General features: G+C 35.9%; 1 protein-coding gene across 2 annotated transcripts; it reads right to left on the bottom strand.

Annotated features, from left to right (window-relative positions):
* Positions 1-833: 833 nt before the first annotated feature.
* tmem63ba (transmembrane protein 63Ba) lies at positions 834-27,288 on the bottom strand. 2 transcript variants are annotated; one of them, XM_033979897.2, is made up of 24 exons: positions 26,909-27,288; positions 19,716-19,925; positions 18,915-18,994; positions 16,225-16,269; positions 13,492-13,582; positions 13,371-13,408; positions 12,858-13,000; positions 12,309-12,360; positions 12,089-12,197; positions 11,932-12,002; positions 9,897-9,977; positions 9,687-9,810; positions 8,602-8,735; positions 8,384-8,521; positions 7,541-7,694; positions 6,999-7,105; positions 6,818-6,904; positions 6,418-6,483; positions 6,143-6,305; positions 5,124-5,229; positions 4,790-4,957; positions 4,230-4,345; positions 4,075-4,146; positions 834-3,620 (listed from the first exon to the last, which is right to left on the bottom strand). In XM_033979897.2, the coding sequence occupies exons 2-24, from the start codon at positions 19,899-19,901 to the stop codon at positions 3,444-3,446; spliced, it is 2,508 nt and encodes an 835-aa protein (XP_033835788.1). In that variant the 5' UTR covers positions 19,902-19,925; positions 26,909-27,288; the 3' UTR covers positions 834-3,443. The 2 variants fall into 2 exon arrangements, with proteins under 2 accessions (XP_033835788.1, XP_033835789.1); XM_033979898.2 differs by lacking the exon at positions 16,225-16,269 and having other exon boundaries at positions 1,066-3,620; positions 26,909-27,253.

The raw sequence follows: 27,288 nt of genomic DNA, 5'->3' as shown, positions 1-27,288 counted from the left end.
CCTTTTTTCAACTGGAACCTAATCATTCACCAACAAGAAAAAGTTCTGCTAAACAGAAAAGGTAACATTACATTTGTATCCGTGATAAGAATCAAATTTCCTTTAACCTTTCAATCTATTGCAGAATAACAATGCACTAAACATTGCCTCAGGACTTGGCACTGGGTATGGTGTTTTTTTGTTTTTCTTCTCCTTAAGTTGTACCTATCATTAAAGCAACACGATTCTATTAGAGCTGTCAACATATGTGTATAGTTAAAATCATATGATCATATGTTATAACAGAAATAAATGACGTAGACATTTTATGTGCTGAACTGGCCATGACTTGGGTGATTTCACCCAGGCCAAAATTTCTATGTAGCCAAATTGTGAAGAAAAAAAAAACCTTCAGAAAACTATTTACCCCTCTTTTGTAAATACTCTTTTCTAAATATAAACAATTATTACTAGTGTAGAGTTTTTGTCTCCCTGGTGAATAGCTGTGCCTGACTGTTGTAACAAAGTTTACTCCATGTTAAATCAATGGTTCACAAACCAGTTATGCTCCCAAAACAAATTTCAGTTTTGTAAAACATGATTTTTTTTGGTCACTATTTTTATATCATTACTGATGTATAATCTTGTAATGTTCTTTATTCACAGTGCCAGTGCCCAATAGATTATCAAATCTGTATTATCAAAATCAAACGTTTTAAAGTTGAAAATATAGGCCTACATATTTTTTCTATAGATGTTTAACTAAAAAAATATTCACATACATGTTTATTATTTTTTATGTATATATTATGTTTACATCAGGTATTTATCATTATGAATACAACAACTATGCAGGGACATCTTTAATCACACACTGTGAACGTCATAATTCATTAGATCTTTTGCATTTGCAGTGGTTTCCTATACATTAACATAGAAATGTGATGAAAAAAGGTTAAACTAAATCATAAATGAAATAACAATCTATGTTTACACCACACACTGTACTTTAGCACAAGATAAATTCAGATATTTCACTTTGAGAGAGCAGAGACACAGGTGTTATGGGGTCTATTCTGCAACGTGTTCCTATCAAGAAGATGACTTGGGCAGAAAGTGTTTGTGGCTGTATAAATCGTTCTGATTGGCCGAGGACGGAGCCAATGACACCTGCAGCTGCGGCAGGGTCTGGACAGTAGCATTAAACGAATAACTCAGTTTGGCCAAAAAATGACGTAGGCATTTATGCTAGGAAGCTGTCGATAAGAAACTGATCAGTCAAGATAAGAATGAAACTCCCATGAACAAGGTCATTGCTGAATAATAATGCACTTAATGACATAGTTAAAGATTAAATACATATTTATTATGTAAAGAGCTTGGGGAAAGAACAGATCTGTCAAACAGATGGCCCTTTAAAATACAGACTAGTGTTACTCTTTCTATCAGAAAACATAAAACTAAATTGGACAAAAAGCACACACACACACAATACATTCTAACAGTGCACAGTTTAAGACGCAAAGAAAGGCATTTTGACTAACCTTTGTGAATGCATTGTACAAACTGAGAACTTCCAAAATTTAAAGTAAAAGAAAAAAATACAGAATTGAAGTTTCCAAAGGTTATTATGGATAGGTCAAACAGACAAAATGAGATGCTGTAACAAACAAAGGTTTTTGAATAGCCACGGATTTAACACTTCAATGTAACCAAAGAGATCTGCATTCAGTGATGTTGTATCCATTTGCTGACATTAAGCAGTTCCCTGGAACTATGTTACTGTGACATGACGACACATTCAAATATTTCAGGAGGTATAAAACAACCAAGAGGTATAAAAAAGAAATTAAAATCAACCCATCATGACAAGAAGAGCTGACTCAATGATGAAAATGAATCTAGGACCATAGTACTACTCAAGATGGAGTATATGGACAATTTACAGACGATTCACCAACTCACAAAGTCATTGCTCATCAAAATGTGTCAATCATTTGAGTAGAAGTAGGATTAGTGCACGTTTCCCAGAATAGTTCAAAGCAGCAGTATAATATTAGGTCATTTTACATTTATGGTCCACATCAAGTGGTCCACAATGAAAAATAGTAGTGGTACTTTGCCTCAGAAAAGCTATCCTACCATTGGGAATACTCAGTGTTAACTTAAAGAAGGACATCCTGAGTTAGTTGAACATAATCCTATGGGCTTATTTCATAATTTCATAATTACTTTCGGTATTTGCTTCTAATGGGTTGTATGTTTAGAAAATTGTTGACAGAATCTTGACAGAATCTACAGGTAGATTTTACAACAGTTCTTGCGTGGATACCTTCAATCTGACAAAGGAAAGTACTATAAAAACTATAGTAATATGATTAATAACATTTAATTGCCCTAAACCCAATCAGTTGATGTAACCTCTTTGTTGTGCAACTTGGTCTAAAATCTGGTATGTTTAAAAAGTGCATTATCTTTGCTAGATAATCTTAGCTCAGGACTGAGAGCACTGGCTAAAAATAGGCAATGACGAATGTTTAGTTTTTTGCTTCTTGCTGATTATGTGCCTATAAAAATATAAGACAGAGGGTTGTGTGATAGGCAACACATAGTCCGTCCTTAAAACTATGAGCAACCCCCTTTTAGTCAAGTGTGCGATTTCTACTCGAAGATGTAAACACACAAACAAATAAAAAAGGGTAAAAAACAGACTTACTCCAGTTTGCAAAGCGCCACAAGACCAGTCCTCAGTGGTGTTCTTGTGAGGAGTGCCCCCTACTGGAGGAACAGCAGTCCAACAGCAGTCCCAAATTAATGTAGTGTGCCATGGATTGAAGCATTTCTCTTCCACAGTAAAGAGTTACACCTAAACTGGTAGCATTTACAACATGCCTACAAATAAATACATCCTCAAAAGTTATCTTACAGTTCTTTAACTGTACAGGGTCTAAGAGTTGTTAGTAGGGATCATTCATGTTGTTGAAAGGCCTTTTTGAAACTGGAAGAACCATTTTGAGAGTATTTGTACAGACCAAAGCTGGTGTGAAAGACTCCTTTTGATAAAGTTGCAATAACATCTAAGCTGACAGTAAAGGAGACTCGAGTCCTGTTTTGGGCCTGAAGGCATGGCGGACTACAGTACCTCAATGTACCCCGAGCTCATGGGACAGGTCACAGTTCAAGTACTAAAGAAATCGATCGCTTCCCCGAACAGTCATGGCAAACATTTCTTCATTTGTGCATCAGTGTCTTTCATATCAGAAAAATGTTGCCTTTTCATGGTCTTGGGTAAAACTCCCTGCTGATGAGTTACGATGAAACCCAATGGAGAAATAGTCTGTTAAGTCCTTAGTATGTGCTTCTGTTAGCGTCCCTAATTGGATGAGATGCTTTGGAGACTCGTGGGTTCAGTTAAATTCATACAATCAGTGCACTCCTCAGGTTAAGCTTCTGTTGCGGCTGTATCAGTGCCGCACTTCATTGTCGATCAGACTGTCCTCCCCTGATTGGAAGTCCTCATTCAGGCCGTTTTGGTTGATCATCTCCTCGTCCTGCGAGGAGCCTTGGCCATCGTCACCGCTCCCTGAACCGCCCTCCTCTGAATTTGGGTCCTGAAGCACCTGTGCGATGTACATCTGCTGCTGCAAGTGAACAAGGAAAGAGATGTTAAACAACAGAACAGAGAACAGTATAATTAGACAACAGAGCAGAGCACACCATCAATTTACTACCAAATAATTGTTGTTTGTTCAATACATGATATATAGAACAATATTTTTTGGGAGTCAGTATTTATCGTGGGTACTTTTTCTTTGCAGAAGCGGGACATTTTTGGTTATTTTTTTTGCAATATAAGATTTGAGCTGGAGAAGGTTCAATAAATACCTTCTATAACTCATTACAGATACAAATTAAAAAATCGCATACAATTATATAATACAACAATACAATCCAACGCATACAACTATATAATGAATGCACATATTGAATAAGAAAATAAATAATATCAATTCATTAAATTCAACAAAAGGATGTAAAGTAAACAAGGCTTTATTAACTGGCAAAACAAAAGCTACATTGTGTCTTTGTACTTACTGCTGCCTTGGCTGTTCCTGCATTACCCATAGCACGACCATTTTCCATTGAATCCACCTCCTGAGTGTCAATCTGCAGCAAAACCATATATTAATTGAATCCTTTAAAATATTGAGTTAAGAGTTAAGAGATTATTTTGCAGTTCTAATTATCACCTTGTAGTTGTGGGCGCTGAGATATTTAAAGTGTCCAAAACAAACGTGGGAGAGGCAAATGATGATTGTGATGATCAAAACTACAAACGTGAACATGGAAGTCGCTGCTAGAAAACCTGTGTGATAAGAAAGTATAACAATATTAGAAGCGGAATTAATTTTCTTGTATAATTTATGGTGGCATTTATATGATAAAAAATACTATTCTCTTTTATTTCACTCTATTTTATGTGAAGAAGTTCACCTGAGATGCAGAATCTCATTTACAGGCAAGTTCTGGCTCCCCAAAAAATATATATTCCTTGATTTCAAGTCAGCAAGCATTGCATTGCAGTTTTAACTTTTTTTTTTAAATATGACAATGACTGTAGGCTTATCAGAGTATTTTTAAAGAATACATACATTTTTCAATAGACAGTCCCTATGAGTTCGAATGTGGATAAAATAATGTATCTGATATGGTGTTATTATGTTATTTATATGTAAACAGCACTGCAAATTAACATTATTCTGCTCTGATTCAAAGATTTAAGTGACCAGCAAATGGTGCCCACTTTTACCTGATCGAACAGTTGAGAAGAAAAGGAGCCAGAAGAGACACAGGATAGGAGCAGCCACAACTTGGTTTACAGCCCCGGAGTGGATCTTCTTGTCGAGTTTTGAAGGCAGATAGGCATAGTACATGTTGTATCTATCTGCTAAGTGTTTTAATAGCATGTACATAAGCCCTGAAATAAAGACAGTGAATTTAATGCAATTAGACTCAGTGATAAGCACCTCAATAAACCAATAGACCCAACATTCAGCCTACTCCACATACAGTTATTGAAACAGCACACCATCTTAATATGAAACAGTACCCAGTAATAGACTTATATCAGAGACAGCACTTACCAAATGGTACAATGATTGGGCAAGTGATACTGTAGGTCATCACTACAGTAAATACGCACATCATCCAAGCATAGGCTGCGCCAAACTGGAACTCATATGCTTGGTGCTGGAAAGAGAATAGACAAAATAGACTTATAGTTTAGAACTACGCACTATGGAGACAAGAAGATGAGTACTTAACTAGTGTCTGCAATAACAAAGACATTATTTTAGTACAGTTGGTTTCAAACTTTTCACTCCAAGTACCAACTAAATATTTTCACTTTTGTGTATCACCAAATCTAAAACAAGAATACTCAATTGCTATACTAGTTTTAAACAAGGACTAACCCAAAGGAGGACAAAAATGTGGTTCAAAGCTCTCTTTAAACTGTCAGTTAAACCTTGCCAACTCTAGCAGGAGCAACCTTAGGAAAGAAGGCGCCTGTTTTGTCTGTTATTAATGTTCATATCTAGATTTACACAATGACACAATAGTGAAATAACAATACCAGGATCCTGTAGAGCAGATTAATATGAACATTTTAAGACCAAAATGACGAGCCTGACAGCAGCAGTTACAGAGAGAGGGTTGCCAGTTTTTCAATAGAAAGTGAATTGAAGCCAGAGTCAATGGAGCTGGAAGCACACAGGAAGCGCTCCCATTTATATATACACAGTCTCCAGAACCACCAGAAGGAGCTCATGTATCACAGTTTGAGTTACACTGCTATGGCAGTGACACCTAAAGCATCCATTACTGGGAATTAAAAAAATCTTTAAGCAGTCCTTACTTAAACAATATAGTTATGGTTACAATACAAAAAGAAAAAAAAAAAATTGTTAAACCAATATACTATCCGGCTTGTTCTAGACAGTGGGCAACACTGAATCATGCATTTTATTTGGTGCTATGACTCAGCCACTGTCTATGTGTTTTTATACAGAATGTGACAGCAACTCTGGATGTAAATAGACAATAAAAATCTGATAAATATATAATAAGATATGATAAAATGTAGAGGAGAAATTACGCCTACCCTCTTGACGTTCCTCCGTTCTGCCGCTGAACGAGCTAAACACAGACGGATCATGTACATCAGGAGACCAGGGATCCTTAGCAGGTCCATGGCGTTACCGATGAACGCAGAGGCAATCACATAGTTCACAAAGAAGGCTCCATTATCAGGAAGGAACACACATCTGATAAAATACAATGTAAATATTAAGGACACAATATACAGTAATTTAAAAAATGTATCAATAATATTCAGTGAAATAAATAATGAATGAATGAATAAATAATGAAACTTACTCAAATCTGACACTAGGAGCTGCTTCAAAACTTCGATCAAAGAGCCAACGGAAGAAAACATCCAAGCTGAAAAAAGCAAAAAAAAATTCAGAATTCATAAATGAAAGAAAAAGATAAGAGGCAGAAATGTATACAACAGAGGGACAAACTTGTGCAATAAGTTCCTAAATTATATATTGTTTTTAAATATGGTATATAACATGATACATGGTTTAGTGATAGACATTTATTGATGTACTGAGAGATTGAATTTTAAATAAGGTATTCTTTCAGTGAACAATTGAAAAAAGAAATAAGACTGTTTTTAATATAAGATAAACATCATTGTCCAAGAAGGAAATTTGTCATGGGCGTTGCCAAACTAAACTCAAAACTCTAAATCAGTTGGTGGGTGTCGTACCTGCTGAGTCCAAGAGAGGGCAGTAACAAGACCATGAAGATGAGGAATGTGTAGCACTTATGCATCGTGGTCCTATTCTCCCCAGACCTAAAGGTCAAAGATAACATTTAAAAATAGTTAGACAAAAATCTGCCCATGTAAACCATTATCAGTCATTGTTTGTTTGGTGCAAAAGCCATACCGTGTCCAGTGAGCCTCGAAAAAGGCAGAATAGTAAACAATAGTAGGAAGCAACGCTGAGAAGGACCACAGGAGCAGGGTGGGGAAGAACTGGGTGATAATTGGGTTCTATAGGACACAGCACAGACAAAAGAAAAGTTATATCACAGTGTAACTTTATGTAAACATTTATGAGCATCTTGTAAAAAAAAAATAAAATGATTGAAACTTGAAATTATACATACATCATTTTGTTTTCACTATAAGTTAAGGTGTCATAAATTGAGAATCTGTAATGACCAAGTTGCACACAAGGCTGGAGAACAAAGTATTTAAGAACATATTTATAGAGGTACCAAATGTGAGAGGCACTTGATTGTGTGACTAAAGTTTGTATTTGAACTTTGCCAGAAATGTCACATCCACAATATACAAATAAAAAGGGTGTAATGTAGCCAAGCTAAATTTATACATAACTTGTGATCATACATTTCCAGTAAAGGACCCAAGAAATAATTAAAAGGTCTCATGTCAATATATCATACTAGTGACTACAAAACTTACATTAAGGTACTCCACCGGTTTTGTGACATTAAACTTGTCCATGGTGGAGATTATAATGGCCGGAGTGGTGAGGAAGAAGAGGAGCAGGAAGAGGACGCTGTTAATGACAAAGCAGCGCCCCCACCAGTAAAATCCTCCTGCAGAAAGATGCTCCCTGTGGGACCAAACCAAAACCATTGTTTAGTTGAGACACCGGATGCTATGAATTAGTCAAGAGTAGGGTTATAAGACTGTATACAATTAAATGGAAATTGTAGTTTGTGATTTGCAACCATTTAGAGATATAATTTATAGTATATAGTCTTGTGTATGTAGAACCCACTAGTTCCTGAAGTTTATTTAGACCTCAACAACAATGTTATCATGTTCATACTTCTAGACATTTTAAAACATAATCTGTGAAGTGAATCTTGATTTTAATATCCATAATTCAAATCTAATTCTATTGATCGAATACTTCCAATTCAGTTACAAAATGGTTTAGTCCCCCTATTCAAGTGTCTTCTAGAAAGGATAAACCAGATATGTTGCATAATTATCAGTGTCACATAAGACATCTAATCTCATCAAGAGACTGTTATAGTAGGACTGAATTTTGTACTCAAGAAATCAGATATACTCAAATATGGCATGGTATTCAAATATGGAGTGATATAAGAACTTACAAATGCTATATTTAGTGTTATTTTTAGTAACAAATCAGTCTCAGTCTATGGGACATTAACATTAGACAATAGACAGCTGATGGAACAGACGCCAACAGAAATCAATATGAAGTAGTAAAGGTTACAAAAAAAATCAATGTGAACAAGTCTCATTTGAGAACCACAATTTCTTTCTCACCAATAGACATTTTGAGGATGAGGAGCATAAGTGACCGTCCAGTTGTGTGTGTGAAGCTTGGTGCTCAAGTTTGAACTCTTTGGCTCTCTGCGACAATAGCAACCATGGCACTTGCAGGCATTGAAATCCTTTAAGATTCTGCAAACAAAAATAAGGTTATGTATATATCAATGAATTGTAAATAGTAAGTATTCATAATGTGTGCGAGTTGAACTTACAGGGCAGTTATGGACTCATTTTGAAAGGTGACAAAAGCCATGCCCAGTGGTTTACTGTTCACTTTCTCTCGCTCCTTTCTATAATCCTCTCTCAAGTTTGCCTCCAACTTTGTGTAGTAGCCAACCGCTTCTTCCTGTGGAAATTTGAAAATATTAGATTAGAATAAATTATTAGTATAAGCCAAAATTGAAAACTACATCTCAAAAATTAAAAAAAATTTAAAAAAAATTTAAACCCATGGCAACTAGTAAATCTAAATCAAAGAATCATGTTTTATCAATTAACATCACTATGGACTGTAACTGTATAAAGAGAAGCAAGTGACCCTTTTTAAAAGAAAAAATTAATGACTATTACATTTTGCTTAGTGAATATAAGTTTGTGCATCACTGGACCTAATGATATTATAGCTTGGAGAATATGTACAATATTGTGCACATCACAAGGTTGAAAATGCAGAAATTCTATTACCGGTAAAACCATGGAAACATCTTTTTTTTTGGTCTGTCATTTTATGTATTGTTTTGTTTAAGTCATCAAGTAATATTTCAGTCCTTTCTTTAAACAGTCACAAAAATGTTGAAATCGTTTTTAATACTAAAGAATAGACTCTATACTCAATACCAATTCTGATACCACTATGATACTAAAAAAACCCTCTTTATTTAGTCAGTAGAATGCCATTTTTTGCAATAAATAATAGTACTTTCTTTTATATTATCATGCGGTCTTAACATCTGTGTAATCCCTCAATTGTCCAGGTATATGGCCTTATACAGCTCAAGCTCATTCTAAAGCTTTTCAGGAAAGATTCTTTTCTGTCCTGATGATTTGACCTCTTTAGTAACAATACTTAAAGTAAGTAAAAAACTGCCCACCTTCAAAATAGTCAAAATATCTGGCCTATGAGAACTTATTTCAACAGATGCAGGACAACAAAAGGTCAATGTCTTAATATGGTAAAGTAAAAGTTTAGATGGTAGCTAACCACAAAAAAAAAAAAAAAAATCAGTACTACAATAAAATGTAGACTAATATGTTGTGTATAAATGTTGTTAGCTGTAAAGGTTACACGAGCCCTGACCTGTTCACAGCCCTTGATGATGCAACAGCAGAGGTGTCCACATGGCTTGGGGTTGATCATGGTGGGGACATGCTCTTTACTCTGCAGGTCAATGAAGAACTTTTTGTTGCGCTCTGCCTTTTTCCTGTATACAAAACATGAGCTGTGTCAAGCCAAAAGACGACTACTCCATTTAAGCACAAACACAAGAGGTTAACGATCCATTTGTACCTTTCAGTGTTCAAATACATGAGCCGGGCCACGTTGTAACAGATGCGAGCTTCCAGTACAACACAGTTTTCATAGGCTTGTCTAGGAAAAAGAATAATTAGATTAAGGTCACAATATGCTGTGCAAAAGTCTGATTTTGTACATACAAGGTGCATCAGTGTACAAATAAACAACTCCTACTGTTGGTCCATAGGTAAGTAGGAATGTCAAGATTATTAGTTTAATCGATATTTGTGAATGAATTAAGTTCATTTTGGTTATTTAGATTAAAAAAATAAAAAATAAAAAACCTAAACAGAAAAATACATATTCTTCATTAATTGCAACTAAAAAAGGACTGGGCTGAAGCACTTGCTCATGTAAGCCCATCCTGACCACTGCATGACAACTCCACAATACAGTCACGTAACAAAATCCATTTACTTTAATCAATATTTTAGACATAGATGTCTTGACTCATATAAACCTACAACAAGGTATATGTATAAATTAATTCACGTTTTAATTTTTTAATTTTTTATTTTGAGTTTTAATTAGCTTAAATTAATAATCGAGATCATTCCAAACCGAAGCAAACTTCCTTCTTAATTTAAAGAAGGACTGAATGCCTAAGGGAATATCCTTGTTTATAACACAAAACAGAATTGTCAACATTTTTAACTTAACTATGTCTCTAAATTTTAATATATTCAATAGTAGCAATAGTAATAGTTCATATGTCACAACTTTACTTTATCATTCAGAAAAGCTGGTCAAATATGAGGTGAAGGATGATTTAATTGGTCGTGGTGTGAATGATCCTAAAATCGTTAAATTTTTCCTCATAAAAATCATAACACAGAAATTTGATATTGTGACATCTCTACAGGTAAGAGAATATAGAATTGATGACTGTTACAGATATTCAATTTATGTGCTATACTGAGGGTACACTGCCAGCTCAGCTCTTGTTATCTTGGCCTACGTCATCAGAGGTATAATACTCCCTACAAAGAAACTTCTCCTGCATTAGGACTCTATCATCATGCCTCTTCTCTTCAACTCTCGAAGTACTACAATTTATTCTGCAACAATGACAAGATTTGGGCTCCAATTTACAGGTCTTCTAGTCAAGGGGAACATTTGACAATGAAGAAGTCTACTAAAATTAATGAAATCAGTAAAGGTAATATAGTTGCACATTTCAAAACAATACAAAATCCTGTTTAAAAAAAATGCCCGGATAAAAAATTGTGATCTTGACCTTTGTGAAAATATAATTTAAGAACTTGCCCAGTTGCTACCACAACAAATGTGCAAAAATTGTATTGTATTGTATGGCTTTGCTTAATACAATTTTATTCACTGACTAGCTTGAATATTGATGTAAAAATGTAGCAACATTCAATAACCTCTGAATCAGTCTATTTATGGCTTTGTATTTCCAGTCATGTCAAAACAAGCTGTTAGACCACACCGAAAGAGCAAAACTAAATATGATTTTAGTTAATACTATTTGTTCAAGTAGGGCACCCTCTTCCTCTCTGGACACATGATCTGCACAACGTCACTCATAGGGCTTGCATTATGGATAATTAAGCGTATAGGCCTGCCACTGTCTGCTCCCACGTGGGCTGGGACGTCACTTTAACAGGAAGGGGGATGGCTCTCATACATGTTAATGGAGTTAGTGACTGGAAAGCAGCAGTTTATATATAACAGCAGATTTTACACAGAAAACTACTATTATGCTTTGTATTTTGTTGGATAGAATGCAGTATATTGAATAGATTAGGAGTTGTGCAATTAATCAAATTTTAATTTCTTTAATCAAGATTGAGGTTCAGTCATTGCAAATCGTGGATGATATGCTTTTTAACCGTCAGTAAAAGCATGCGGTTTGGAGCAGAATTTAGACTTTTGATAAGAAATTTGGCCTACATTAAATGGCAATGATCTGTGTTGTCAGGAAATCAATATTAAAATATATCTTTGTTTTGTTTTAATAATACATACTTTTTAAAATTAATTTTATACAATTATTGGTGTAACCTACTCAAAGTGCTGCTTTATGTCCCACTCTTCTGCATATTTTGATATTCCATTCACAAATAAAGTGCGTTTTACCTGTATAGAAAAAATAAACAGATACAAATGTTAGCTTAAATTTCAAGATTGCTGAATGGTTTTAAATGACAGGACAAAAACTGTACCAAATCGTCTTCTTTGTAGTGCATCTTGGAGGTGTGCCGTCTCATGCTGTAAACCGTCAATAACAGGTAGAGAAAGGCAAATATAGTGTGCAGCCATAGTAGTGCATTACTGTGAATAAAAAAAGCCATAAATACTTGGTAAAAGTCTCTTATATATAGTGAGAGGGTAAATATACAATAGAAATCAACTAGGTAGAAATAATTAATGGAAAACACTTACTCTGCACCCAAATTTGCAATAGTGGTTCGCCCAAAACTGTAGGCATTATTTTCTGAAAATAAAGCAAGTTTATCAGTTATTCCATAACATAGCACTCACATAAAAATGTAAAAAAGGTCATCACTAAAAACTGAATGGCTAATTAAAGGTGATATAACTTTTCTGGTGGGGTCTGCCACCTGCTCGTCTCCATGGAGATGTAATTTCGTTGCTGGGATGTTCCACAGTATAACAATAAAGTTATTTATCTTGTAATTGTTTTATTACTCAAAAATACCATGAAAAATGATCCGAGTCTATTCACAGATCTGACCTGTAACTTGGCTTGATGCCAGCACCTGCCTGTCTCCATGGAAATAGATTAATGCGATCTTGTGGAACTTTCTGGGCAAATAATTAACATCTCTATAGAGACAAACAGATGGCAGACCCTCCACCAGAAAAGTTACAAAGAACACATTTAAATACATTAATAGACTCAGGTCACTCACAATAATATACTCGGTTGTTTTCCCTTGCTGTAGGAGCCCCTTTCTCATTCAAACTCACCAAGTAGGTTTCCAGAGAAGTTGACTGGCAGAACGATTCCCACTGACAGCACCCCGACCACAACCAGCAGCCCGATGATGTGTCGCTGGAAGGAGAGGTAGTACACTGCATCCTCCCCACATTTGTCCCTGATCTCATCATCTCTGTAGAAAAACACATACAATACAAGTTAATACAAGCCAATACCTACTAATAAAATGTACAAAATTTGAAAATAAGAAAAAAGTTAAGTGGTAGTCATTATTTCATTCAAGGTACCAACATTTGGTTTTATATATGTATTTACATATTTTGGGCATAGGTTTTATATGACAGGGCGGTAAGCAGTGTGTAATGGAAAGATCAGAACATTTAGTAAACCAGAAATTGATCTTGCAGCAATGAGGCCATACAGTAGCATCAAATGCAGTATTCTAGTCATACATTTTGCCATTTGTCAATATTTCCATAGCTACACATTTGTAATACAGTTTGTGTATTGATCAGACCATTAAGTTGGCAACTTATACTTACTTGATTCGGAAAATAGCTGTGAGCCATGAGCAGAAACCCTAAAAGACATGACAAGAATTCATTAAAATATTTATTCAAAAACTCTAACATATTACAAATACAAAAACTATGTAATACTTACTGTGTCTCTCTGGTCAATATCTACTGAGCTGGAGACTGAGGTGAGTCTTTCATATCTTTCATTGGTTTCAGGAGTGACTGTAGAGGCCACACTGAAAACACAACAAACACAACAACCGCCTGGTATAAGCGTACACAGGAAGGATATCTCAGCACACAGGAATCACCACTGGCATGACAACGATGACAACAATGCACACACAAATTCCTACACACGCCCTGAAATCGACTGAGGAGATCCCATGCCATGGCACAAATGTTTAGTCATTTTTCCCTCAAGTAATCAAAATGTTATGCCTAGAAATGAAACCGCTTTTTCCCTCCACTTTTTGTTTTTTTTAATCAATGGTTAATAAATAGCAAAAAGAAAAATTAATTCTGTCAACTGGACAAGCCGCTTCTTCAGTTCTCGTCAGATTGCGTGTGGACAGTGCCTTAGATCTATTTGAAGGCAGGACCTAACTACATTGAAACTAACACACCTATTTGTTTATAGTTTCTGTTTGTTTTCTTGGTCTATTGTCATACTATCATAATTCAGATCAGTTTAGTTAAGTGCAAATGAAGTCATAATGTACTTAATGTGGATTTGCAACTTAAATTTAAACAAATGACAACCATGATCTCAACAGTCAGATTTCATGTAGTTAAAAGAGCCATAATCTAAGATACACCACCACAAAGTCTACATTGGGTTAGATCAGTTTCAGGAAAGAATTGGAAAATAGGTTAAATGATTGTAGGACAAGTTCTCCAGCAGAGCCAATCTTCGTCTAGTCCCAGGTCTAGTCCCAGGTCTAGTCCCAGGTCTAGTCCCAGGTCTAGTCCCAGGTCTAGTCCCAGGTCTAGTCCCAGGTCTAGTCCCAGGTCTAGTCCCAGGTCTAGTCCCAGGTCTAGTCCCAGGTCTAGTCCCAGGTCCAGTCCCAGGTCCAGTCCCAGGTCTAGTCCCAGGTCCAGTCCCAGGTCCAGTCCCAGGTCCAGTCCCAGGTCCAGTCCCAGGTCTTGTCTGAATTTTGATGCGGTTCGTTTGCAAGTATGAACAAACATTTGGTCGGAGTCACTTAGGGCAAGCATCCATTTTATCTATTCAATTTGGTTATACAACTTGTATGTATACTGATAAGATAAGAGAACCTTTATTTGTCCCACAGTTGGGAAATAAAGTTATTTTACAAGTAACATTTCACTTTTCAGTAGAGGGCACAAACTGTGAATGATTATCACTGCTAAACCATACAGAGACTAGTTCACGTCATTATATCACTATGATTATAATTCTCAAAATGGATTGAGTATTACGGCTGAATGATTTGCGATTTATCTTTGAATAATAGGATTCTGTTCAAAGTTCACATTTTAAATTAGTCCAGAGGAATTCACAAAGACTGAAATATGAACTGACAAACAAATATAATTACTTTCATTCAAAATTGCAGTTTCAATTTGATTGTGATTAATGTTGAAACCCTATTGGGCACTTCAAATTTAAGTTTCCAATTCTGGTGACTCATTTGTGAGGACCAGTGCACTGGCTCTGCTGGGATCCCTGTTGTTTAATACGGACATAAGAGGATGACATCACCTTTACTTTAAGACATCTCTAAAGGAGCGAGGAGAGGGTGCTGTAATCCATCAGCTGACCTCCTCTCCACATTCCCACATTACACAGGAATCAGGAGGCCTAGTCTTATCTGTCTAACACACGTACACAGTGTTATAGGGGCCTATATGCACCGTCACTGCTCCCAAAAGCTTTACCTCTCCCTGTAAGCATCCTGCCTGCGGAGCCCGTGCTGCACGCTCGCACTGAAGAAGCTTCACATAGGAGGTCAATACAGAGATTAGCACACATAGATCTGATTAGGAAGGTGAAAGGGACAGAGGCAGAGGGACAGTGCTGTGAAGTACAATGCCTTCTGTGATTACTATATGTTGGCATTTTTAACATTAGATGGCAGATATCATTGTTCCAAGATGTCTTTGTTGTTAGATATTATAAGATTGAGAAGCTATAGAGGTAGGAAATATTGACAAAAAATAAATTTTTTCTTTCTTTTGGTTGGTGGTAATCAGCATCAACAATCCCTGAGAAAAAGTGGTATAACATGCCTGAAAATGTTTTGTTTGGATCAAATATTTCCCAAATGTGAATAAACTGTAAAATAAATAAAAAGTGAAGAACCAATTGAATTATATCTTTTTTCTGAGAGATTGCATCAAATCTATTGCAGTTTTCATTTTATGGACAATATATTTCATATTCCAATTTTGCCTACCTTCAAAGCAACTATTTCAATATTTCTTGCAGACAATATTTTCCCCACCTCTAATAACTTCATGAACTGTCATAAAAGTAGCCTAATGAAATTAAGAGTGTATTTATTTCCGCCCTTGTCAAGAGTAACCACTACCCATCCGTGATATATTCCACTTACAGCCCTAAGTAAAGAATTAGTGTGTAAGCAGAGGTAGACAGATAAATTATACAATATCAAAAAAAGCAGATATTTTTTCACAGCACTGTGCAAAGGTGGTCAGGAAAGAAGAAGTGATTAAACCTGATTCAGGAAAGTACCAAAACCTTCAGAATGAGGAAAAAAGTTGAGTGATACAGAGAAAACATGTTGAAACCCACAGCAGCCTGGAGAGAGCGGAGTAGAGTTAGGACTTTGTTAAACTACAAAGAAGGGGAAGAAAAGGCGTTGAGAACTCATTGAAATAAACAAAAACATACTATTCCCGATCATCCAGGCGACTGTATCTCTGTTGGTCCAGTCGTCTGAAGGAGAGAGACGCAAAACAAAGCCACTCAGCTTAATGAGAGGAAGTCATATCAAGTGTTCAAAAAATGTATCAGAATGTTTCTATATTTCAAATTCTTTACAAAATATGTATGTAATAATACCTTTGACATAAAGATTGTAATGCAAGAAATTCACATTTTAACAGTGACATTAGACAACTGTAGTTACCAGTCAAGCAAAGTCTTAAAGCTTTATGTTATTTGTTAGATATTTGCCAGTTAAATATCAAATACTTGTTTCTACTGTTACTAAACTAACAAAAAATTGATTAAATTATACGTTAATTCATATTTACATTTTAAAAAAAAATCAAGGTTAGACAATAGTTTTTAAATGCCTTTGACATAATTATACATTTACTGTTGAAACTTTTCATTTAAACTTGAAAAATACATTTAAAATAAACAGGTTTTCCATGACCCAGAGATGAACCTTGTATTTCATAATCTGTATACCATGGAAGACTTGCAGTAGACACAATCCAAACATCTAATGACTCATATGTATAACTGCTACATTTAAGGCGTAATGGTTTTGCTTTTAGTCCTGGCTCACATGACTTGGATGGTAGAAAGTTTAAGGACACATCGCAAAGCACGTCCACAGTAAAAGGTGTCATGAGACCACTATTCGAACTCATAGCTATCCCATGGTGTCCCCTCTTTCCTCCATGCTGCTCTTAAACAGCTGCAAAAATAGTGGCTTTTCGGACCAGTGCACTGAAACAGCAGGGGGCAGGGGTGATGAAGGACTCAACTAAAGTCTCTTCAGGCCTCAGAGATCAGGTTCTCAAACTATGGAACAAGGATGACTGATTGTATGCTGGCTTCAGTGGTTATTATCAGGAGTTTTATGTAATTCTGGTTAAAGTTATGGTATACTTTATAATAAAGTCTTCATATTTTAATGTTTTGATTAAGACATTTTAATCTTTTAGCACAGGTCTGGTTAAAATAAAAAGTTTACACTATTACTTGATCTTGGTTCAGTCCCGGTCAGGTCTAGACACAGTTCAGTTTTGTACTGGTAATAGTCCTGGTTGAACTTTAGATCATGGATTTTGGATTAATTTAAACCAATGCTTGAAAATCCATAATATTTATATAAAAATTTCTTACTCTTTTGCCAATTACCAACAGTGAAAGGTTAAAGGTTAAAACCATGGTGAGGGTAGGGTTATGGATTTACATTTCAAAACTAAACTGCCTAGCCAAAAAAAAAAGTTGCCACCTGGATTTAACTAAGCAGATAGGTTGGGGTTGCTGCAGTTGGTCAGGTCTAGGTTCAGCAACAGTCTGTGCTCAAAGAATGAGGTCAGCTGACAACTTGAATATACTGATTGACCAGTTTATTCCATCAATGGATGTTTTCTTCCCTGATGGCACGGGCATATTCCAAGATGACAACTCCAGGATTCATCGGGCTCTAATTGTGAAAGAGTGGTTCAGGGAGCATGAGACATCATTTTCACATATGGATTGGCCACCACAGAGTCCAGACCTTAACCCCATTGAGAATCTTTGGGATGTGCTGGACAAGACTTTGCGCAGCGGTAAGACTCTACCATCATCTTGGTGAAAAATGAATGCAACACTAGATGGAAATAAATCTTGTGACATTGCAGAAGCTTATCGAAACAAGCGAATGCATGCCATACTCAAATCTAAAGGCAGTCCAATGAAATATTAGAGTGTGTGACCTTTTTTTGGCCAGGCAGTGTTTCTTATAAATGTAAGAAAACAGGGCTGTGGGAACATAGAGTTGTGAGAAAGCAGATACGCTCCCATTTAAGGAAGCAAAACAAGAAAATAATGTATAACATCAGGTAGTAGAGTAAAATCAGGTTGCCATGGTCACCTGTTTAGACATAGCGTTATTATAAAATTATGAAAAAGGTAAAAATGTGTATGACTATTTTTGGTCCATTGGGTTTATTGCGTTAGTTCCGGTCTACCAGACTGTACAGAAACATTGTCAGCAACTTTTCACATGCAACAGCTGTGAAAAAACTGACATCGCATGAGGAACGAAGATGTCAAAAGTGTGTTCCTGTAACGTGCATACGGCTATGTGATTATACATTTAAAACTAAGGAGTGAAAGAGAAACTCAAGCTCCTAATGATCACCTAATTTAAAAAAAAAGAAAATAAATAAATAAAAATTGAGGAAAAAAAGATTGTCTCTTAAAGCAACAGTATTAAATTATATGCAGGTGCAACAATACATCTTTAAATTTGTTAGCAATAATGGTTTCTGACTCCAGACATCAACAACAAATAATACAAGTATGAATGTAATATTAAAAAAAATGTATCCTTTGATTGTTGTGAAGAAAACCGGCCTTGTTAAATGTCTCTAGATATAACGAGTTTCGGTCAGGATGTTTTATCTTTTTTATTGTCATATATAAAAATTGTATCTCTGTTTAATCAAAAGACATCCTAGTGGTGAAATGGAGTATTCTGGTAACTATTATTTAACAACCAATGAAGTCAAACAGATCAGAAGACATGGATGTTTTTTTTTTTTCATTTCAATTTAAAGCAAAAGGGTAAATCACACTAATAACTAATAACTAACTTGTACTTCATCCTTAAAGGACAGAATATTTTAATTTACCTGTCGGCATCTGTAACCAGAGCGAGCCGTCCATAATCCCATGCAACTTTTCTCAAGAACGAAAACACCACCAGCAGCCCCTAGAACACACATCACAATAACATGGAGTGAGTATATTTACAAAACACTTCCACATAAACAAAGGCTGTGTAATCTGCTCAGAAACTCTAAATAGGGCGTGACATGTTTGAAAACAACAATGAAATGGTATTCTTAAAAACTAATACTGCCATTAAAGTTTACTAAGAAATCATTGGTCTTTGAGATTGAGGTTTTACTGATATGCATTTATAACAATTTGAAGCAGTTGATATACATGCATACACATAATTGGTTTCTATACAGCATGTGGTAGAGACTTAACATCCAATTTAAATAAATGCAATTGGGGTTAGCGTTGCGATGTATTTTAATTCTAAATCAAGATTTCTAATCAAGATAGTGCACATATAAATATGTAAATATGTATACTACAAATTTATTCTGCAGCCTCCAGGCACCAGAGATATTTAATTGTTTGCAGAGGCATTTGTATAATCCAAATATTTGCAGCCTTATCATTTCTTAGTTATGGTCACTCAAATTGTAATCACGATTTTCATGCTGCTATGGTGGAGAAAACAGGACTAGATTCTGCTATCTCATTCTCTTTCATAAGCTTTATTTTATTTTCCCAGTCAAAACATTAAGAACAAGTTCTTATTCACAGTGTTGGACTGGGTGTGCTAGAGAATAGTCTTAACAGTAAAACAAAAAACTCACGATGTACTAGTAAGCCAACTGTGGTGGCATTAGACGTACCAAAAAGCACATAAAGTCCAATGCAAGGACTGTGGGCACTCCTCCGAAGGGCAGCCCCTGAAGCACAGTGCTGCGGATTCGGGCGGAGTAACAGTAATCTTTGGAGGAGTTTGGAGCTGCTGTAGTACAGCTCCCGGTAGTACAGCTCCCCAACAACGCCATCATGAAGACCAGCGCTCTGAGCATACCTCACTGCAGCATGGTGGAGATCTGACAACACAGAAAACATACATCTTAATAAAAACACATTTATTTACATATTTTATATGTATTTATATATATATATTTATATATATATTTATTTATATTTATATTTATTTATACCCATAGCAGCCAATGATGCAGAGGTATTCCTTGCACCATGAGATGGTGCATTGTCATGCATGAAGATGATTTTGCTATGGAAAGCATGGTTCTTCTTCTTGTATCATGGAAGAACGTGGTCAGTCAGAAACTCCACATACTTTACAGAGGTCATTTTCACACCTGCAGGGACCCTAAAGGGGCCAACCAGCTCATTCCCCATGATTCCGGCCCAAAACATGACTCCACCACCTCCTTGCTGAGGTCGCAGCCTTGTTGGGACATGGCGGCCATCCACCAACCATCCACCACTTCATCCATCTGAACCATCCAGGGTTACACGGCACTCATCAGTGAACAAGTCTTCATGTATTTCTGGGCCCACTGGAGCCGTTTCTGCTTGTGAGTATTGGTTAAGGGTGGCCGAATAGAAAGTTTATGCATAACTGCAAGCCTCTGGAGGATCCTACACCTTGATGTTCGCGGGACTCCAGAGGCATCAGCACCTGTTTGCTGCTTTGTAATGATTAATCTGATGTATTTGTCTGGCAGAGACCTTCCTCATTGTGCCTTTATCCGCACGAATCCATGTGACTTGATGAAAAAAGATCAGGCAGTTTTGTTTATGTTCATGAAATCAATACTTTGTCATTGTTACAGTCAAAACAATTAATATGCAATAAAGCGCATCTGTAATGTCTATTTTTTTCTTCTCCATTTTGTCAAATATATTATTAACAAAACAATTATTTCATTTTGGATCACTGGGGTGAAGAACTAAATATCTTCTGTTTAAAAAGGAGTCATTACTGTGGTCTTTTTCCTTCAAAAATTCAAATTAAAAAAATAACTTCTAGTTTGGACAATATGTCAAATCTTAAAGTAACTTTATTGATCCACATTGGAAATTCCTTGGATACAGACCCCTTTTTTTAACTCTTTCGCATGAGCCCCTGGTTTTGGGTCAGTAGTATTTGACTGAAAAACAAACAAATTAGCTGACACTGATTAACATGTTTTGACACAAATGCCTTGTCATGAGTCACATGGTTTTGCCCAGATTTGTGTCAAACTTAAATCTAGGCTGTTGCCCTATAGTGCACTTTCTGTTCCTGTTAGGTTTAACAGCAGACAAGAACCGCTCAACTTTGATGTTCATCTAAAAAAGGACTGACAAATAAGCTGCATAGACAGAAGTTTCTCTGTTAGTGAGATGTATTCAAGACAGTCAGCCTGTCACGATAACAGATTTTGAAGTTTCATATATTTCTGAAATAAATATAGATGATAAATTATAATACTGAAATAAAATCATCAAGTCAAATAATTAATAGAAGGTATTCTAAATGTACAATGTTGTTAAAAAATATCTATAATGATTCATAGAAGTTTGTAATTCAACCTTCATCTGCTCAAACCTCATCATAGCACAGAAAAATAACAAAAAATGTCCAATTAATGCAAAGAAAAAGTCCCATGATGAATATTGACTGCCAAAAATTATTGTTCCATCTGCCATGCATTGAACAATAAGTCGATACAGTATTTATTGTGACAGGCCTAACTCCCCGTGCTGTATGTGGAGGTAAGCCTGTCTCCTGTCTGGATGTTCCTGTGGTGAGCACCTCCTTCAGCCATGGCCTTCGCCCCAGTTCCCCGTCCCGCACGGAGCTGCTCATCTGCCGAACACTGACTCATTTATCTGCTGCCTGGAATGTGTGACATCACTGTGGAGGGACGCAGCCGCACAAGAACAATAAGACGATAGAGTCCGGAACGCTGCAGCCTTCAAATGGACCCGTCTGAGCGCAAAAGAGACACCACATGCACAAATCATTATGCTTTAAAATATTGTATTGAAGAGATTTTTGTTGACAAGTTGCCATTGCTTTTAGATTTGCAATTAAACTTTTAAAATCAGGATTCTATGCCTTACATAATAATGCATAAATCCCATTTTCTTTTAAGGCACTTTGTGCAAATACTTCAAAAATGTTTTAAGGAATCGCAAGGAGCTCTAAATCTGTTATCCAGGCTAGAAATCTAGGGGGTAATAATGGACTCGGACTTGAACTTTAACAGCCACATCAAATCAATAACATCTGCAGCTTTTTACCATCCATAAAACATTGCAAAAATCAAAGGTACACTGTCTAAACCAGACTTGGAGAGACTATTCCGTGCATTTGTCTCCAGTAGACTACTGTAACGGCCTTCTCACTGGCCTCTCTAAACCAGCGTTAAGACAGCTGCAGTACATCCAGAACACTGCTGCTCAAGTTCTGACTAGAACCAGGAAGTACGAGCACATAAGTCCTGTGCTCAGGTCTCTGCACTGGCTCCTGTGGCTCAGAGAACAGGCTTTAAAGTAGCTCTGCTTTTGTACAATTCTCTTCACGACCTAGCACCTAGCACATCTCCAATACGTTTGTGCCATATGAACCATCTCGCGCTCTGAGAACCTGGGAGGGATAAGAAACAGACCTCTACTTTGACAAGGTTTAAATCCAGGCTCAAAATGGTTCTGTTTAGCTGTGCATTTGACTGAATGTTTTTTATTCTGCACTTTTCTCTTTTAATGCAAATTTTATGATTATTATTTATGTTTTGATTTGTTTTGTATTGTGATTTTAATGTCTTTCTTATTCTATAAAGCATTTTGGATTGTGCTATACAAATAAACTTGCCTTGCATTGCATTGCCTATCCAAGACCTAAAGAATATTTAAGATTGGCCCAATGAACAACACTATACTTGCATCACCGAGCCATTACAAACCAATTCCAATGCCTTGATGGGAAGCCAAAGTTTTTGATGTTTACCAGCACCGATTACAGCATGACTCAGCAGCACTGTGGCACTTTCCCCAATGATGCTGACTGCCATGCAAGCAGGAGCTGGACAAATTGTGGAAAAGAAACCAGTTTATTTGTAGTGACTTTGAGGTACAAATCATATCATTCTGTAATCCAATGTCAATTATTTCACAAGATTTTAGATCTGATTTTACATGGTCTTGATGTTAATGTTAATTGATGTTGAGTTTTAACCTGTTCTATGTTGTCCAATTTCAAACTATCCAAAAACATAATGTATAAAATGTTGAAGCTGACCACAAACCTAAGACCTATTAATGACCAGGTAAAACTCTCCCAGTATATCATAACATGCACATTTGAACATCTGCATCTAATAATATAGCCAGTTTGTCTATGTAAATCAAACTGTTGACTGATTATGGAAGATTATAATAATGAGAGCCAGTTCTTTGTTTTGATATATAGCAACATGGCATATTTAAGACTTTGGGGAATTGCTATACGTAATAGTGAAGATCACAGCACACACACCTTAGACAAATGGAAAAAGTTACTCATTATGTATTCAAATCTACAGAGACAGCTGAGTAATATGAAGCTGACAACAGCTTTTCCTTTCTTTTTTATGGTAATAGCTTTTGGCATGAAAACTACAATATAGCATACTGATAACAACTGAACCTGGAATGCCATTCATTAGCTATGGCTATTAGCTCTCAATTTTTTCGTGCAAATTGCAATTCATAAGAAAAAGAGAAGTTTACTTCAAAGTACTGTTAATTTTTTGGAGTCTTTTAAATGTTTTTTTTCCCCTTTTGTGTATATCTCCATATGTATACACCTCCTCTTTTTGAGGTTAACAAATTTTGAAGTACAATATATTGAAGGAGAAAATATAGGCAATAAACAATAATGCTGAAACTAAATTATGCCACTGACGCAATAACCCAAGAACAGATTTAAACCACAAAAACTATTCTAAATCTACAATATTGTTCACACTTTGGTATTTAGTTTTAGTTTGTGCCATGAGCCGCGAAATCACATTGCTGCAAGACTGTGAGCACATGGAAAGACGCTCTCGCTACATTTTATCCTCTGGGTATGAAAGAGTTACACTTCACTCAAGCTCTAGAAAGTTGCGGTTCTTTGAGCAGCTGTAGCTATCACATAGCTCACATATTCAGACAGTCAGAGAACACTTTAAACTCTGCTCCAGTCATTTCGTAGTAACAGGACAATATTGACGTAAATTATCAGTGCTAAAGTTGGAAAAAGAAGAAAAAAAAAAAGATAGCAAAAAAATATGAAATATACGTGTGTCTTATTCACCAGCGGACACATGCGATGTATTTCACACTTTAACATTGTTTGAAAAAGATTCACAAAGAGATACTTAGGCCTTCATCCATAATTTAGTTTAAAGTAAGAAAGAAGGAGAGAAGCGCTCGTGGCAGAGTCCCTCTCATGCACGTATACTGCAGCAACAGAAGAGGGAGGAGCTGCAGCCGCAGAGAGAACACAAGAGCAGCTCCAGGTTTTGTCTAATCATTTAAATAATAAAAATGTCTATTAGACACACTGCAGGCCTATATTGAGTATATAGTAATAATCAGTAGTTATGCATGTTGAGATTTACATTGCAGAATTGGTTTTAGTGTTTAAATATTGACTAAAGTGTGAAATAATGTTTTCTCAAAGGCTTTCCTGTATTATATGAAAATCTTGATAAATACAGTGTTCAAGTAAATAAATATTGCCTAAAGTCTGTTTCAAGTTTAAATGCATTAAAAGCATATTATGAAAAAAAAAAAAACTTAATTTGGTATTTTTTTATAACTTTATACTAATACATAAAAATACACTAATAGATATATAGATATATACATACACACACACACACACACAGTATAGACAGAAATCCACTACTACTAACTCAAGGAATGTATTTTGGTGTGACTGCAGTTACAATTTCATTTTTATAACAAGAGTGTTAACATTTATTAATAGTTAAACAATACTATGCACTGCTCATATCACAGATAATACATTTCCTCAAGGTTATCAAAGAGAGAATGCCATTAAAATACATTTAATGATTATGGTTCATCCATCTCTTATTTTTGTCTGAGGAGGCCATACAATAATGCTGTTTATAAGTGTCTAACCCTATTTTCATTATGAAAATAAGGAAAAGGTTCATATTCAAAGTGATTTAACCAATCTTTCTTTTACTAGTTTTCATATACAGTATATATAGACCAATGATATTATTCTGAAGGTCCAGCTTTGACCTTATGTATTTTCCCAGTATCTATACCAGCTCAAATGAGTATCTAGTTTTGATAATAGATTTATCATTATTAAATACAAGGTGGAAAGTGTTGACCAGCAATGGCAATAGTAGACTAAATTATGATAAACGAATAATGTAAACAATGCTGAATTTGTTTATACGGAAAAAAAATTCAATGCAAAACTTGTTGAAAATAAAGACACTCACATAGTGCATTTTGTGCTTCCAGAAGTCATCTATGGCCTGAATACAGTAGTGACGTTAACTGATAAGGCGATAGCAAGTATTAGCTTAGCATATGTATTAGACTATTAATCATTAACTAGCTGTGAATACGACAGCTCTCTGGCTTTGATTACACTGAGTATACCTGCTGTTGCCTAATCGACTCAAAGAAAAAAGTAAAAAAAAAAACATGTCCTTGACTGTCCTCACGTGCAGAGACATAAGAACGTCATGTGCAAAATACTATACAAACAGAGGTTTAATAAATAGTTCATAGACTAGGAGTAAGTAAGGAGCAAGGAATACAATACGAACTCATTGGTGAGGCTGAACTTGAACTGATTTGGCATATCAAGCGAAACAAGACATGACATGTTCTGTTAATTAGGTCACTGAATAAAGTTCTATGATTCAATGAAGCATCCATTCTTAGGAACTTAAAAAGCAGCAGTCACATGGAATCAAATTAATAGAAAGAAATGTGAAATTTAATTTAAAAAAAATATAAGTCCATGTTTATAACCCTCCCCAGCAACACAACTAAAACAAAAGAGAAATACCATATTACAGATCAGGATCAACATGAGGAGGCCACCATGAGTGTCCAGATCTGAACCATTTGATTGTGAACTTAAAGGAGACGACCAGAGAAATCTAACAAAACAATATATATACTTTGCAACAACTTATTGATAACAGGAAAATGTGGTGTTCAGTTGATTGCCTAACTTCTTTAGTCTGATGACATGAAGACAAACAAACATTCTCAGAACTAAGATAAGATTCGAACAGTACCAGACAAAATTAAAGTGAGGGAATTACACTATTTTTATGTAAGAAAACACTTCTGTTTTATCTTGAAATCACATTAAGGGGTGTTGCTCTGATTGCAGCAGCTTGTTTAAGTTGGCGTCTGTTGTTTAAAATAGCTAATTAATACCAATAGCTACCCAACATTAGGCCTACATCATATTTCTGGAGAGTAGACAAATAATGTTATAAGGTATAATGGTATAATAAGTGATACAAATGATGGAATCAATGTTTACATAGCTCTCTAGGTTTCTTTTGGTTTCAGGATTAACTAGAAATGTGAGGTTATTTAAAAAAAGTACGCGTCAACCTGTTACTGGTCCTTGTTCCTAAAATAGTGGTGCGCATTATGAGAAAATAAAGAAACCAAAATGTTTCCAGGGCAGTGGGTGAAGGCCAACATAAGGACTTAATCTAGGCTTATCGTCTCAATGTGGCACATAAATGAATCATGAACATCAGGTCAGACAATACCACAACATTATTATGCGTCTGTGTCTTAAAAAAAATAGCGATGCCTCTTATAAAACAAAGGATCAAAGTTAAAAACAATGAAATACCAGCTGACGGAGCTCTACAACAATACTTTTGTTGATAGATTGTCATGTGTTTGGGTCCTCATTGTTCTGGGAGCAGTTATGAAGTAGTTATACCAAAAGAAAGGCTAAATGTGAGTCCTGAGACACAACACATGGATGGATTACATAAGAAGATATCAAAACATGAAATGTACCAACCTTTGTGTCGTACCAAAGGGTGAAACTGTCAGTTTGCTAGTGGAGGCTAGCAGTCAATCGTTGCGTTATTGTCAGAGCTAGCCCTGTTAGCCCCTCTGTGTGGCGAATAACAAGTGGAAGCCTTAATCCCGGCTGGATCCAACCACACCTCGCCTACAGGTCCAGCGAAAAACTCACGAGAATAAGTCCGCCGATGTTTATCCAAAGGTTTCACGAGTACAAGTGACAAGTGGGTCCAGGCTGTACAAGACTGCGCCTGTCTCTCACACAGCGGCTGAACTGTCGCTAAACCCAAACCAGTCCGGCAGGAGCAGAGAGGCGGAGAGGCCACAGGCTTTGAGTGTGAAGCTTGCGCACAGAAAGCCCGTATCCCAACTGCG

This window comes from Periophthalmus magnuspinnatus, chromosome 15 (assembly GCF_009829125.3).
Source record: "Periophthalmus magnuspinnatus isolate fPerMag1 chromosome 15, fPerMag1.2.pri, whole genome shotgun sequence".
NCBI classification, from domain to species: Eukaryota; Metazoa; Chordata; class Actinopteri; order Gobiiformes; family Gobiidae; genus Periophthalmus; species Periophthalmus magnuspinnatus.
This window is presented reverse-complemented; position numbering and strand designations above follow the sequence as displayed.

Coding starts and splice junctions, on each gene's coding strand:
- tmem63ba (XM_033979897.2), bottom strand. CDS start 19,901: ATGCTCAGAGCGCTGGTCTTCATGATGGCGTTGTTGGGGAGCTGTACT. Junction 6,306..6,417: donor GCTCCTAGTGTCAGATTTGA/GTAAGTTTCATT, acceptor GTATTTTATCAG/ATGTGTGTTCCTTCCTGATA. Junction 4,147..4,229: donor TCAGCGCCCACAACTACAAG/GTGATAATTAGA, acceptor GTTTTGCTGCAG/ATTGACACTCAGGAGGTGGA.